This window comes from Carassius gibelio, chromosome B5 (assembly GCF_023724105.1).
Source record: "Carassius gibelio isolate Cgi1373 ecotype wild population from Czech Republic chromosome B5, carGib1.2-hapl.c, whole genome shotgun sequence".
NCBI lineage: Eukaryota > Metazoa > Chordata > Actinopteri > Cypriniformes > Cyprinidae > Carassius > Carassius gibelio.
The window spans coordinates 41,523,011-41,538,875 of record NC_068400.1 but is presented as its reverse complement, the minus strand read 5'-3'; the positions used below and the strand labels follow the sequence as shown (position 1 = coordinate 41,538,875).

The following is a 15,865-nucleotide window of genomic DNA, read 5'->3' as shown; positions in this document are numbered from 1 at the left end:
AATAATTTGTACAAAGTAAATGTTTTCTAGTAAACATATTGCTATAATTACTAATCTTTAGCAAAAAATAATTTGCATATTGCATTGGGGATGGGAATTTTATTTGTATTATTATTATTATGCAATGTGCATGTATTTTTTAGCAGACCCCATAACAAAAAATAACTAGTAATGTGCATAATATTTATACTTGGTTAATTGTAGGAGGTTTTTTCAGATTGAAACAAGACGAAGGTCAGTGAATGTCATTTCCAGGTGAGCTGTGGCTCTTTTGCATGCATTCAAATCAGTGGATCTTCAAATGCAGACCAAACAGGAAGTTTTGGGAGCATCCCTAAGCTCCTCCACCAATCAGAATGCAGGAACACATAAAGCTGCCTTTCTCTGTTTGCAGCAAAAACATCACCTTCACCTGCCCTCCACACACACTTTGGGTTTTCACGTGTTAATGCTCCGGGTGCACCAGATTAAAGTGGTGAAGACGACAATGCACAATTTCCACACACTTTTTTGGATGTCAGGTATAAGCAGGTCAAAGCAAACAGATGAAAGAATCACCTTTCAGATTTGCTTTGTTGTCTTTGGATTAGAATATTGTATAAAACTCTTTAAAGTCTTCCTGTTGTCTTGTAGTGTCCATGTCCATCCCAACAAAGACATTGTTTTGCAGACATATGTCTCTGCTTGAGGACACAAGAGTGCATCATTTCACACTGGTGCTCCAAACATGTGTGAAGAGCTGGGTTTTCTACATCATGTGTTATTGTAAGGTTACAACAGCCATACAAAGCTCTCGTCCTAATTCTAAAGTCTTCTTTTTTCTTTGTTCTATCTAGTCCTTGAGTCTTCTGAGCCAGGCTGGGAAGAAAACGGAGGAGACTGAGGTGAACACAGCCCCCAGGAGCAGCTCCAAAGATCGGCTCAGTGAGGTCAGCACAAAGATGCTTGTCATTATGATGCTAGTATTCATTTAATCCAATAGGAGAAGCCTTTAACAGACACATTTTTAGACACAGGCAGTCGTCTCATTCAATTAGAAATGCATTCAAGTGTTCTTACATGTGCATACACATATAAATTCATTCTTACCGTTGTTTAATCTCATGCCCTTGCTTGGCTTTTTTTTTACATCAGCTTAGACTATAGAACTTATTTGGTATTTTAATTTAAACTCACTTCGGTTACTGAGAGATATAAACTGTATTTCTATAGATGTATAAATCTAATTTGTATTAATTGTATTTGAATATAATACTATAATATAAAATGGTATTGTATTTATTAAAATTTTATGATATAATATATATATATATATATATATATATATATATATATATATATATATATATATATATATATATATATATAATTATTATTATTATTATTATTATTATTATTTTTTTTTTATTATTATTAGTTGTGTATTTTGGCCTAAATTTAGAAGAAAAAAAAATATATAAATGCAAATGTATTGATTGAATCATATTTTCGGTATGAAAATGTTTGCACACTGGTTTTATGATTATATTATATTATATTATATTATATTATATTATATTATATTATATTATATTATATTATATTATATTATATTATATTATATTATATTATATTATATTATATTATCTCAAGTTAGAAATTGTGAGTACATTTATTTAGCCTTTAATCCTTACCCAGAAATCAACAGGAAAAGTCACTGGGCCTTCAAATAATTTTGCGGACAGTGGAGGTCATGAAAGTTTAAGAATCACTGATCTAATATGTTTCATAAGATGTTGGTGTGCATTAACCCACGGTCAGCTCGGTGCATTTTTATCAAAAGTGTCTGCAGAAAAGATCCCCTGCATTTGGCTGGAGCCGTTTCTTACTAATGCAGAGAAAAAGTATTGGTAGGGTGTTGGTTAGGGCCTGAATGAAGAAGTAATGTGATTGAGAGAGGGGTAATGAGAATTTGTGTCTAATTCTCCTGAGACTAGCTGAAGACGCGTCCCTAACTAACGCCTGTCAAACGCTTGTCCGAAATCCCCAGCAAATTGGTTCGGATGGATCCGTAATACGGAGACGACGAGGCTACGCGCCTCAGCGAGCCGAGGATGAAGGGAGGAGAAGACGATGAAAAGAATAAAATGTTTTTAATGAAGAGATTAAATGTGATGCTTAGGCTGTTAAAGATTCGGAGGGAAATTTCTGTCTTCGCTTTCCCCCTCCCACCGCCATCATTTATGAATTTGTGCAAAAGGCTGTTTTTCATGAAAAAGTCAGAGAGGGAGAGCGAGGAAGAGAGAGAAGCGAGCTCGAGGCAGATAAAAGCGTGATCCAGGCTGACAGTTTTGACAGCAAAAAGCGACAGAACAACGGGCAGACAGAGAGAAGGAGGGAGGGCTGAAAGACTGCAGAAAATTGCAGACTGTAATGGCTGACAGTGCCAGATATGACATTTCCCTCTAATCCCCTGCCAAAGAAATGGTGCTAAAATGCAGAGCGCCATATCCGTGTCATCTGTAGGCCTATCTGTCCATCTCGGAGCGAGAGAAAGACACAGACAGCCGGAGATCCACCAAACCCGTTCCTTCCCGTCCCGCCGCGCTAACGCTAGCTTTGTAAACAGGATCATCTTTCATCACTGTCACGTCGTTAAATGGTGTAAAAAATCTTCTCTTGTGATTCGCCATACATGCTAATTTTCTTTGCATACCAAATACGCTTTTCATACCCACTTCAAAGACGCTAAGGCGTGTGCGCCGCCAGCTAACGATCTCTGCGCTTCAGAGGCCGGATAGAACTGGATTTCTTTTTTCGCGCTGAAGGAAATGGAAACAAACGAGGGGGATGGCAGTATCTCAAAGAACTGGGGGCAGGAGTGCAGTGATTTAAAGTCAGCCGATGTGGGGGCTTGCCATTTTAGCGACGTGCATTTGCTAAGATCTTAGATTTTACGGAATGCATCCAATTGTTTAGCAAGACTTCGGTTCTTGTGAAGATTGTACAGTGTGTTAATGATTTAACTAGGATAGTCCGACAAAACTCTTTCATTCGACTGGAATGAAAACGAGACTACTCTCTAAGGCTACATGCAGACCACAGATGAATATGGTTCAAATCTGATTTTTATTTGCACACTCAAATGTGACACAGATCTAGTTTTTGGATGACTGTCTGTACAGTGACATTTTCAATTCCGATCTGGACCTCTTTCAAATGTGGAAATCACTCAGATTCGTACGTGATGTTTTTACAGTATGATCTTGATGTCAACGTTCCTGACTTTCACACTAATCAAACTCAACATTCAGGAATCGCATACTTGATTTACCAATGCATAATGTTAATGTGTTTTTGCCACACTATTGCCAAAGTGTTGCTCTGTTGTGGTTGTTGCTTGTGTTCTGGATGGATGTTAAGTAGTTGCTAAAGTGTATTCTGGTCCCTAGATGTGGCTTGATTCCCTCTTTCAGTATACACTACAGCTGAAAAGTTTGGCCAGTAAGATGTTATTATATTCAAGGGCATATTTTATATGCATTTATAATACGATTATCTCAAATGCATGCTCTTGCAAGCTTTCTGGTCATTAAAAAGTCTGGTTTCTATCAAAATATTAAGCAGAACAACTGATTTCAACATTGATAATGATGATACATGTTTATTAAGCATCAAATCTTATTAAAATGATTCCTGTAGGATCATGTGACACTCAAGACTGAAGTAATGATGACGAAAATTCAGCTTTGATAAAAGAATGCTGTAAATGACATTTTAAAATGTATCAAAATAGAACATTTTAAGTTACAATAGTATTAAAAAATATGTAGTTCGACATTTTATGCCATTTTTTAAATTGTATTATTCAACAGGTGAAGATCACACGTCTTGTTTCATTAATCGCTGTAGAACTGTATCTGTCCCTTATAATCTCATTGTCATTTGCATCCAAATAAACATGCTATGTCTAATCTGACCACAGAAGCTATTGTGTATCTGAACAGCGAGGATGTTTTGGAGGTTTGGAGTGGATCTGGCCCAAAGGTAAAGACTCTGATAATTTCGAAACCCACCCACCATGTCAAAGAAGCTGCCCACAGAGACCCAGCAACACCTTCTGCATCTCAGCCGTCTGTTCGCTCGCTGACTTCACGCTCCGTTGCATCCCGATTGGCTTCTTTTCATCCGCAGCCCTATCTTAACCAATAGTCTGGTCCGTAGCTAAACAATCCGCCCCCTCCCACTTGTCACCAAATCTGTCGGGGCCCAAGAGGTCTAGAGTGATCGAGAATGGATTTGGATTAAGAAGTGGGTTCGTCCCCCATTTCTTTTTTTAAGAGGTTGTTTGGTTAACCCCGAAACAGCTGCTGTCCCGTTTCTCCCCCCTTTCACATTCCCTTTTCTCTCATTCTCTTGCTGCTTGCATCTTAATCCTGTTTTGAAGTCCTAAGTGCTAGGCAAATCCATTGAGTGCTGCGTATAATGGCTTTTAAGGGAGCGTGTTTAGATGTGGTCCAGCCCCATGGCTTATGAACCGCGGATGGTGTAATGGATTTTTTCTCCTCTCGCTGCAGCACTAAATCCAGAGTATTGTTCCTCATTATCATTTAAATAAGTCTCCCTTTTAACTCTCAATGTGGCAATGTGAATGAACCAGGGCATTGTAAGGCTAACTCTACAATTTTTTGGGCCTCCCAGTGTGCCTTGCACCCACTCGCTCTTCTCCGTACGTTACACCTCCTCGCTTTTCTGTGTGTGAGGGAGAGGGGTTCTGGAAAAGTGTTTGGATCCTGCAGTGCCGTCTTTCCGGGTTTTCTCAGGAACACTTCTCTAATTGTCACAGTGGGAGTTTGTACTGAGTGTGAGCGAGAACAGAGGAACTGATGAGGGTTAAACCCTTGTAGCAGGTGTGTGTGTGTGTGTGACTGAATTCTGTGCAAGGACAAAATTGCTCTTGCAGAAAAGTCACCCCCTGAGACAGAGGCAGAAATTGCCAATTGAGGAAAGAGGCAAAAAGAAGGGGGAAATGAAGGGAGAGAGAGCATGAGATTGGTATTCAGGCGTAGTATGTGGTTCTGAGATCTGGATGTGGAAGTTGCAGTCTAGTCTGGAGATGTCTACAGCATTAAAGTTGAGAATCAGCAGTGAACTGTTAGTACAGTATCAGTGAACTTACATTGATGCATTTAGCAGATGCTTTGATGAAATTGAAGTTTAGTGTTTGTGAGATATAACATGCATTTAGAAAATAGACAGAATTTTCATTTCATGTTGAATTTGAAATGCATGTCCACGTCTAGAGAATTCCCTGCTTTGTAAATACCCAAATTAGTTTAGGCTTTACTCTGGCCAAGAACTGCCCATGTTGACAGGAAGGCGGCCTGACCAACATGTAAAGTGACCAAAAACAAAATGTTTATTTTTGTTAATGCAAAGTATTGGGCAGGCAAATCTAAAGTCAGTGATACCACAGTAGTATAAAAAAGTGGGAACTCATTCAAATGAAGGCACAGCAGTCTCAGATGAAGCTTCTGAAATCATAAAAGAAATGTATGCGGTCAGAATTTCTGCATCTTGTTTCATTATTTTATGGACACAACTGAAAACTTTGTGGTTCGGGAAAATCTTGTTAACTTAAAAAAAAAAAAAAGGGAACATTTTAATATAGGGACGAATTCTAACTATTATAGTTGCTTATTAGCCTGCCTATTATTAACATATTGGCTCTTTATTAGTTCTTATAAAGCACATATTCTGCATGAGCATATTCTAGATCCAATACCTGAATTACAGCTACCTTACTAACTATCAATAAGCAGCAAATTAGGAGTCTATTGAGGCATTAGTTAATTGTTTGCAAGAATTGGGACACCAATAAAGTGTGACCAACAATATATTGAATGTCTTTCAGAGAATGAATCCTGAAACATATAGGCCTGGTTTCACATTCATGGCTTGGATTAAGCCAGGATTCGCTTTGGTTGAATTAGGACATTGAGTCGTTTTCGTTTTTTTTTTTTTTTTATGATGCTAAATGGAATTCATGCTGTAGACAAGTGTGATTTGTTGGAGTCTGAAACTAGCTTTAGCACTCGGTGTAACTTCAAGTTGTTGTTGACTCACTCAGGCAGCCCTGAACAGTTTTTAAAGCCCCTATATGAATCTGAATCTGACAAGGAATCTGTCACGGCAAAATAAAATACTTTAGTTCCCCCTCATTTACCATAAACTGACAAGGGCTGATGCAACAGCATGGAAAATGGATGCAAACGCTGGGTGACTTGGTTCTGATCTGAAATGTCATTTCCTTTATGATGACAATCTATGACACAGTTCTGGAAAATGATGTAACCTGCTATATAAGAATCATTTGACTGCATTACTAAGTTAATGCTGGAATTTTTCATCGAATGCACAGTAAACAAAACGGAAACGGCTTCAGATTTTGAAACATGTTAGCATAAAATGACATTAGAGGCTAAGGCTATTAATGCTCACATGGTTTAGATGGTTTGTTCTGGTATTAATCTTCATATTAATGATGAACTTTTTAAAGAAAAATGTGCCATTACCAGGTGAAAGAAATGAGACCCAAGCCATCTATGGACCAGATTTAAGCAACTTCCCAGAACATTATAGAAAGCTGCTATATTGCGTTTCTCCTCCGAAGACCTGCAGACTCCTGCTGAAAGCTCAATTTAAGATAAACCCAAATTCTCGCCGAAGAGAAAAGGCCTTGAGCTACCAGACGGACAGGGCTTGAGTCATATGAGTCATTTGTTCAGCAGGTCTTAAAGAGAAAGAGAGAGAGTAAGAGAGAGAAAGAGAGAGAGAGAAAGGAATCAGGAATGCCATTAGGCGAACGATAGGAACGAAGGGTGGGAAAAAGGTTAATGTGAATATTGATATTAAAGTGCTAGAGCTTCATCATGTCTCTGTCATCTCATAGTATCCCTCAAAGGTCAACGTTGTTCTCTCTCTCTCTCTCTCTCTCTCTCTCTCTCTCTCTCTTTCTCTCCCCCAGAGCTCCACTCACTCTCTGTCAGGACGAGGGTACTCGGTAAGTGACATTTTCACGCTCTGCGGCTTTACGGCAGAATTACAGTATCCTCTCCTCCCGTTTATGGCCCCGGCAGCGGACATTTTAATTATGTTAAACAGTGAAATGGTGGAATCATGATATTAGGGACATCACTCTTGGGTGACTGACTGATTAAATGGTGAAAGGTGTCCCGTTGCACCTTGGGTAAATGAGCCTTTCTTTATATTTACGACCATTTTATTTCCAGCGCTCTGGTCGTTTCAAGTGTCACAGGCGATGTCTTCTTCTACGGTCTGCTGTGGTCATCGGTTAGAGCTTGTTTGAATCGGGTTAGAGATTTGGATTTGGTTTTGAAACAAATCTTATGCTTCCGGTTACGTAAGCTCAATTTTGGTGTCGCCGTGCTGCCGCAAGATGTGCCAAAGTGAGCATTAGCCTTAATTTGATGTCCTGTAGAGTTGGTTTTCTTTCGAATGAACTCATTTTAAGACAGTTTGATGAGTCGAACTGTATTAGAACAGGGTTGCAAAATGGTGCTAATATATATATATTTTTTATTTTTTATTTTTTTGGTGAACCATTAGCACCATTTTGCAACCCCGTTCTAATACATTACATTTAATGCAATTTTTTTTATATATAAAATGTTACATTTACTAAATTTATATATATATATATATATATATAAATTTTGGAAATGTAACATTTTATATATAAAAAAATTGTATATATATATATATATATATATATATATATATATATATATATATATATATATATATATATATATATATATATATATATATATATACACATGTTTTTTATATAAATAAATAAAAACATAAAAAAAATTATCATTTGTTAATAGTAATATTAATTCTACTGGTCAAATTAGAGGAATCATTATTTGTATTATATTATTATTAGTTTAATAATAATAATAATATTTATATTATAAATAATAACAATAGTAACGATGAAAACATTTAATTATATAACAAATATAGGTAAATTTAAAACATTCAAATGAAATATTTGTTGTTTTTAAAGTGAGTGACTGCATATTCACCCTTAAAATATTAATAAATGTGTTTTTATGTATGAAAATATAGGCCACTTTTATATTTCAGAAGGGGGTCCCAATAAAAAGAAGCTTTTGGTTTAGAGAGTTTATTTTTAAAATAATTAGATAAGATTAGATTAACTGTTTCCTGTTGTTGTTGTTTTTTCATTAGAACCATATGATGCATTCATGAGATTTTCATGTTTCATAATGATTGTATTATGTGTAGAAATGCTCACTAGTTTTCATTCCTTGTTCAATTCTCTGCTGTGCTCTTCTATGGATGATTTTATGGAGGAAAATAAGCTTTGGAAATTGCAGGGATTCATTGTATTATTGATTTACTGTTCTTCTTACTATAAAGATAATCGTATTATCTATGAATATATTCCCTGTACTTCTTTATTCGAAAGTGCAGTATACACTTGACACTGAAACTGACAGAAAAAATTGTGTTGTATACCCTCGTGAAATATTCAAAAGCAGCAGTGCATTTTATATGCTAAATTTCCGCAGGCATGTCAAGCAACATGTCACAGGATCGCTGTTTGTGCAAAACAGAAAGCTCACTCCATCAGATGCTCAAATCTTTGTTTGTTTGAGGGTTAGGGTCACACACACACACACACAGAGATGCTGACATTACCTGTCTCCTAAGAATGTCAGCTAACGACTGCCACTATGAGCCGCTAGGTTATTTATTTCATATGTTTTGTCAGCATGAAGAGACAAGAGTTTAAAGGTTTCAGGACTCATTCTGTCATGCAGTCACTACTCAACCTCTTTTATTGTTTGGCCATTTGCAAATAAAAAGAAATCATTTTCTGACATTTCTAGCTAGCTATATATATATATATATTAGACTGCATGTGTTTGATCAGAAACACACGCATGCATAGTAATACTGTAAAATATTTGTCAAATATTATTAATTCCAGGATAATTTTCAGCATCATTATTCCAATCTTCAGTGTCACGGTGTCTCAAAAAAAAAAAAAAAAGAGATTTCTAATTATGATCAATGTTGATAACAGTTGTGCTGCCCAATATATTTGTGAAAAAAAAAAAATATATATATATATATAATGTATATAATGTATACAATATATATATATATATATATATATATATATATATATATATATATATATATATATATATATATATATATATATATATATATATATATATATATATATATATATATATATATATATGTTGATTCCTTAGACTTCTGCTTATATTGTCTATATTGATATTAACTAAATAGTTTTTTGATCTTCTATTGTAAGTTTGCTATACATTATGAAATAGATGATATTAGAGTTTTCACACCATGGTTAATTGTGGCCAAAAGAATTCATAATATCGATATATCACGATATCTGTAGAATCCGCTAAACTAATTTTTACTTTATTCAGTTTTTCTTTTTACCCAATGAACATAAGGATACCGATAAACACAGGGTACGTGCATTTTCACTCGTTCTTCTTCAGGTCACAGCTGACCTGAGACCAGAGATGCAACATTTTACAAAAATCAAGATTGAATCTATTTCAGAATGCCATGTTATAAAGATGTAGTGCTATGCAGGCTATATAAAACATAACTGGCTGATTAGATGGCAATGCTGACTTAAAATGCATAAAATATTACTGTTTTTAAGACATTAGATTCTGATATAAAGAGTAAAGAAACTACTATGCAGAACTTATTGAAACAACCAGTTCTTTATTTACCCTTGTAAGAGTGTTCAACTCGTGAATCTGCATGTGCTTTGAAAGTTGTGCGAAGGCGGCTGTGTGTGAGACCGAACGAAACGTGGAAGGTGAAGTATAGCCGGGTCTTAAGTGATTGGCGCTGCCACCGACTTAACTTTTTACAGAGTTTAATGTAAATATATGAACACAGGAAACCACTGTTAACAGGCTAATGTAACATTTCCCATTCCATGACTAGTAAAATAATGGCAGCTTACAGTCTGTTTAATATTAATGTATATCGTCACAAGATTAACATGATGTCGATATTTCATGGTTTGAATATCACGGTTGTCATCAATACCACCAGATCTTCTAAAACTACGTTAGTTTAGTTATTCTTGTCATGATTTATGTCCTCTCGATAGCAAGAGACACTTGTCATGTTGTTTTTCCCCCCTTCTCAGTGAAAAATAGAGCATGTTTAACTCATGTCTCCTCATGGCGATGTTCCGACATGGCAATGAAAAGAAAGCCTCTCTGTAAAAGGCCTGTAGCGGTCGTGAGCCTCGACTGTCATATCAGTTTAGGCTGAGAAAACATGACCAAAGAGCCACGAACCTTGTCCTCCTCTTTACACGATGTTGTGAGTGAGATAAAAGAGAGAAAACCGAGAGGGAAGCGCAGAAAGTCAAGAATAAGGCAGAATGTAGCGGGGTGTTTCACTTTGACACTAGTTCCATCAAATCTGGTTATGTGTAGTCGGGCCCTTTGGCCCTTCACACTGTGTGTGTGTGCTCATGAGATTAACAAAGCGCTAAGAGCTCCAGGCACAAGTTTCTGTGCGTTTGTGTCTATGTTCCTGTTTATGTGCATGAGTCTGTTATCTTCCAGAATTCAAGGCACTGTGTTACGGTCAGGAGCCCCTGGGGCCACTCCGACACTTCACGTTGTGTTCCTAATCATCTGCTAGGAGTGAAAGCGCTAAAGGCTAATGCACAAAGAGAGAGCGAGAGATGTCAGGAGGGATGATGGAGGGAGATGAAGGCTTCCGGCTGGATAAGTGGGCCACCACCTGGAACATTTTTAGCTCGGCCCCCAGTGGCAGCGGCTTATTCAAGCCTAGTTTTGACTCTAAATTCAGTTTAGATGAACCACACTGAATCCATTGATAGATGAATACATGTGACCACATGTTCCATGGGTCTTTGTTGTTATTGCAAAATGTAACCATATTACCTCCCAGCTCTTTATTTATTTATTTTTCAGGATTCTGATTAAATTGTGGCATTCAAGTCATGTGTCAGAATGATTGCATTTAAGAGTTGAATGCACATGATTTCTAATTACCTTTGGGAAACTTCGGGTTTTCATTATGCCGGGCTGAGTCAGTTACAGACTTATGGTGCAAACAAATAGTTTTTGATTATTGTAAGTTGTAATTCTGAACGTGGACTGTAGTATTTAGTTTGCATGCATTTTGTGTACTGCTGATGAAGAGTTAGGTTATTATTTTTGTTCTACTAATTTAACTATATGTGTGAGCTGATCTGTGTGTATCCATACTACATTTCCCATCATTTTCTGTAGCAGCATACAATTTATGAAATGTATAAAATTATGCATTATCTAGACACCTAACTTGCGTGTTTTCTCATCATTTAGTAATGCTAAAACGTGGTATTTTTCAGTAAATATAATAATAATAATAATAATTTGCTTTGCATTTGTGCATTTTTTATTTAATATAAACTCACTATTCAGAGTTTTTTCTCAGTATTGTGAGATATAAGCTCATAGTTGCAAGTTACTGTATAAAGATATCATTGTGATAAATGAGTTTGCATTTCTGACTTTTAGTTGCAGTTCTGTAACTTTTTTTCTTGCAATTGCAATTCTGGAAAAAAGTCTAAAGTTTGAGAGAAAAAGTCGCAATTATCTAAATACTTTTTATTTAGTGGTGTAAACTGACTACCATTTGTTATTTTATCACGCTGCCAAGGGGACCTGAGACCACCTCTTACATTTGGTAAAAACACTAATGCTTGGCTTCAAGTGACTTATTTCTTTATTTTACGATCTGACATCTCTTTCAGTCTGAAAATTGATGTGTGCCGCTGTTCACACAAGATTAGAGCCAGTGTCATTCTTGTGTCTTGCACGAAACGACTGCAAATGTTGTTGGTACTTAACCATGACATATAAAATTGTGTGCTTAGGGAGCACCTGCATGATTCTCATATAACAAGGGTGCTTCAAAGGACTCTTGACACGGATATGAACCAAAATGACAAATAAAGATGGCCCCCATCTTCTTGTCATGGATCAAACGCCTCCATTCTGTAACATACACCCACTGGTGTTCAGATCACAGCACCTGCGGCTATTACACCACCCACATGGAGAACGTGGGGAGCAGTGCAACCTCAGGCAAAATAACCTCTGTTACACACCATTTATTGGTGAGAAAGTGCTTTCTGGTTTCTGACGTGGGATAGACTGATTCTATCAGCATTAAATATTCTTTTTGGAGCGGTTTGATGTGTTTCGACTGATTAGAGAGGGGTTAAGGTGTTTTGAATCTGAGGAATACAGAATCATAGTCTTGAATTTGTTACATACAGAGCTGATGGAGAGAGGTCATGCTTTAATTTTACCATTAGTGTAAATTGTTGAACATTTAGATGTGTTCATTTACACTATGCATGTGCTATGCTTTATTTATTTAGTTTGTTTACATTTTTAATTGATGTAGCACACACTGGGCCTCATTTATCAATCTTACATAGAAACGAGCGCAGATCCGTGCCCATAAATCTACTAATGACATTCGTATGCTGCCAATCTCATCGTACAAATCATTGGAAAAATTAGGAAATAAACTCATGAAAGAGATACTGATCTTACTCCAAAAGCGCCTGTTTACCTTGCAATTGCAAACAATTAGGCTACATTAATTTATGTAATTTAAATGTATATTAAATACTGGCTTATCTAGTTCCCCTCGCTCTACAACAAATATTTTGCATTTAACAGTATTCAGAACTGAACAAGAATGAAAAATAAGCAGTTATAAAATGATATGTTAAACTATAAAGTTAGGCTATATTGGCATTTTTTAACAGCATACAAATGTCAAGCAAAACTCCAACGGCATTGGGCACACGATCCTGTCTCATACCACAAGAATCCAAATGTTTCCATTTTTCCATATTTGTAATTTGACTATTCATTATGTAGCCAAAACATGGCTTTATACTTCACTCATGCTCTGATACCCGTGTAAAATCCTTCACATGTGCTAAAATGTTTGTTTGGGCACTGCACGCTGATTTTACAGTGGACCTTTTAAAATGAACAATGCAACTTTTGTTTGGTTGACTACATTTTAGTTTAATGATTGATGGCTGAAATGTCAGCAAACGGTAGAACTGATGTTGTTTGTGTTAGCCGATTTATTTTATTCCTTTTATAGACTTAATTTCTGTTTTTCTTCGACTAATGAGCATAGTTTGGCAGAAAATTAAAATGAATAAAATGCTGTCATTCTACAATTCGCCACCATATTTACTATGCTGCGCGCAAGTTCAGGTAACTCAAAAACTTTCGTACACGAGCTGAGACCAGACGTGAGATTTGATCATAGTCACCGCTCACATTCGTATTGATAAGTTCCAAGTTTTGCGCTTAAACAACTGTACGTACAAGTTTTTGCTCTACAGTATGTTTGTTTCATAAATAAATAAAACAAAATAATCGCTTTTTTTAGGTGAACACCCAGTTGAGATTGATGTGCGTGCTCTTGCCTGCTCTTTTCCGTAAATGAAACCCAATGTTTTTAAAACGTTTCTTACAGTCAAGCAGTTTTCTTTTTATGTTCCTAATAGAATACTCTTAAAAATAAAATCCCATTTAAATTAATTTGTAATTTACAATCATTTTACTTTAAACCGATTTAGCTTTAGGATGCAGACATTTCAACCAATATCAATGTTTGCATTTGTCAAATTTAAAAATTTTATCTTTTACCATATGAATGATTAATTTTTATTGAAAATACTTTCTGGCTTTGGATACAGGACCTTTTACATCAACCACGAAAGAATGAAAGCGTCTGGTTGCATTTTCCCCTTAAAAAAAATTACGAAATGTATGATGTATTTTATAATATTCATGTATTATTATTATTATTATTATTATTATTATTATTATACCCAACTATGTTATTATTTGAATCTAGGATGTTTTTTAATCATATTTCACCTGTGAAAAAGTTATGGAGCAAAACACAAAATCCTTATATATGCTTATATGAATGCTTTTGTTATTAATATTAAATATTAATAATGTTTAAATATAAATATTAAAACATTAATATTTTTTGCATCAGGCTTTTTTTTTTTTTGAATAATGCTTTTTTAAAATAGTGTTTTTCACCTTTAAGAACAAATATATGCAGGCCTGCAATCATAAAAAAAAAAAAAAAATATTGGGAGGGGTTGTGAGCAACTGGTTTGGAGATATTTTCTTAGTGTCAGTGCGCTGGTGCATTTGAACAAGAAGCGGTGGGGTTAGATGCTCTGACAATATCCTATACTTTGTGTGTGTGTTTGTCCGAGGGGTGTGTTTCTGGGTGAAAGCCATATTTGTTTATCGCTGTGTGCGGCCCACTGAACAGCCCGGTCCTGTTTCTTCCCTCTCACCGGGGAAACCTGGCTGTTGCTGCTAGCAACAGATAAAAAGTGCTGTTAACCTCAGCAGGGTTTCAACACATCAGTCACACGGGGAGATAAAGGTAGAAGCTTCGAGGCCTCTCTCTCACACACACACATACACACAAAGAGGCTTTTGGTCCCTTCATGGGGACCGAGATGAAACACACACTTGCATAGTCCAGTAGCTAAACATAAAGACAGTTCTGAGACTCAGCGACTCAATGGAAATGAAAATATTTTTCACAGACCGCACAACATAGCGTTAAAGCAGCACAGTGATGAATGGTAACTTCATTTTCACCTCGGATTGCTTTTCTTTTTCACTAGAGATGGACCCTCTTTTCTGTCTCGCACTGGTTGCTGTCGGCTTAAAGTGAGAGAATGGAAAGGAAATGTAAGCGTAGTTCAGGTGTTGGGAATTAGCTGCTAATTGCTTTTCCTGTTTAAGCTTTTTGCTCTTAATGCTGTTTAGTCTTTAATTATTCATGGCTGCGTGGTCCGGCATGCTTTGTGAATTAAGCTCTACAAATGAAAATATGCCTGCAATGATTGTCCCAAGGCCTGATTTATTATGCAGCTCGCAGATGTTAGTTAATACATATTCAAAAGCTTGTTTCTTCAGCCTGGTTCAAAACAACTTTCCATTATGACATTATGAATTAAGATATTATTTAGCGGGAATGTCGAAAATGTCTTTTTAGGTTTTTTGTTTTTAAATTAAAACCCACTCTGTCTTCAAGTCTCGGCAGACTTCATAAGAGATGTGACCCTCTTCACCTTTCTTTCATACTATTAATATTGTCTGTTGTCTTTATTTAATTTTTCATGGTGCTTGCCAAGGCTAGCATGGCTATTATTATTATTATAGCTTGTATTATAGGGATTTTTTTCAAACTCCTACATTTACAGTATATTTTGGCTGCTGCTTTTATTCAAAGTGACTTCAAGTGCATTCAAGGTTCGCATTTATCTGTCTGTGTTTTCCTTGGGGATCGACCTTATGAACTTGGTGTTGCTTGCACAGTGCTCTACCAGTTCAGATTTCTGGCAGATAATAAAATGGGTGAAAAAGCATATTATCCTTACATTAGAGGAGCAATCTGAACTATATAGAGGTAAAAGTATGTTTTCGACCCCAGTCACTCCCACCTAGACTCTCAACTAACCCAGAGACCCTCCTATAGAAAGAGCTAGATGTATCAGGATTGGATTATTGGTGGTTAAAAATGTCTACAAATTCAGAAACATTTCTTATGATTATCAATGTTACATAGAATTGTTCTGCTTTGTTTTTGTGAAATCTGTCATACAGTCTTAGAATTTTTTAAATAGCCTTCTGAAAGATGCATTGCTATTAGTGGT

General features: G+C 36.1%; 1 protein-coding gene across 15 annotated transcripts in view; it reads left to right on the top strand.

The window, feature by feature from the left end:
- LOC127958845 (autism susceptibility gene 2 protein homolog) overlaps positions 1-15,865 on the top strand; it is a 249,998-nt gene that overhangs the window by 70,251 nt on the left and 163,882 nt on the right. For 11 of the 15 annotated variants that reach the window (XM_052557862.1, XM_052557864.1, XM_052557871.1 and 8 more), the window contains exons 3-4: positions 837-929; positions 7,007-7,042. In XM_052557862.1, coding sequence (XP_052413822.1) covers positions 837-929; positions 7,007-7,042 — 129 coding nt within the window. The remainder of the gene's footprint in view (positions 1-836; positions 930-7,006; positions 7,043-15,865) is intronic. The other 4 variants (XM_052557868.1, XM_052557865.1, XM_052557872.1 and 1 more) reach the window with 1 other exon arrangement.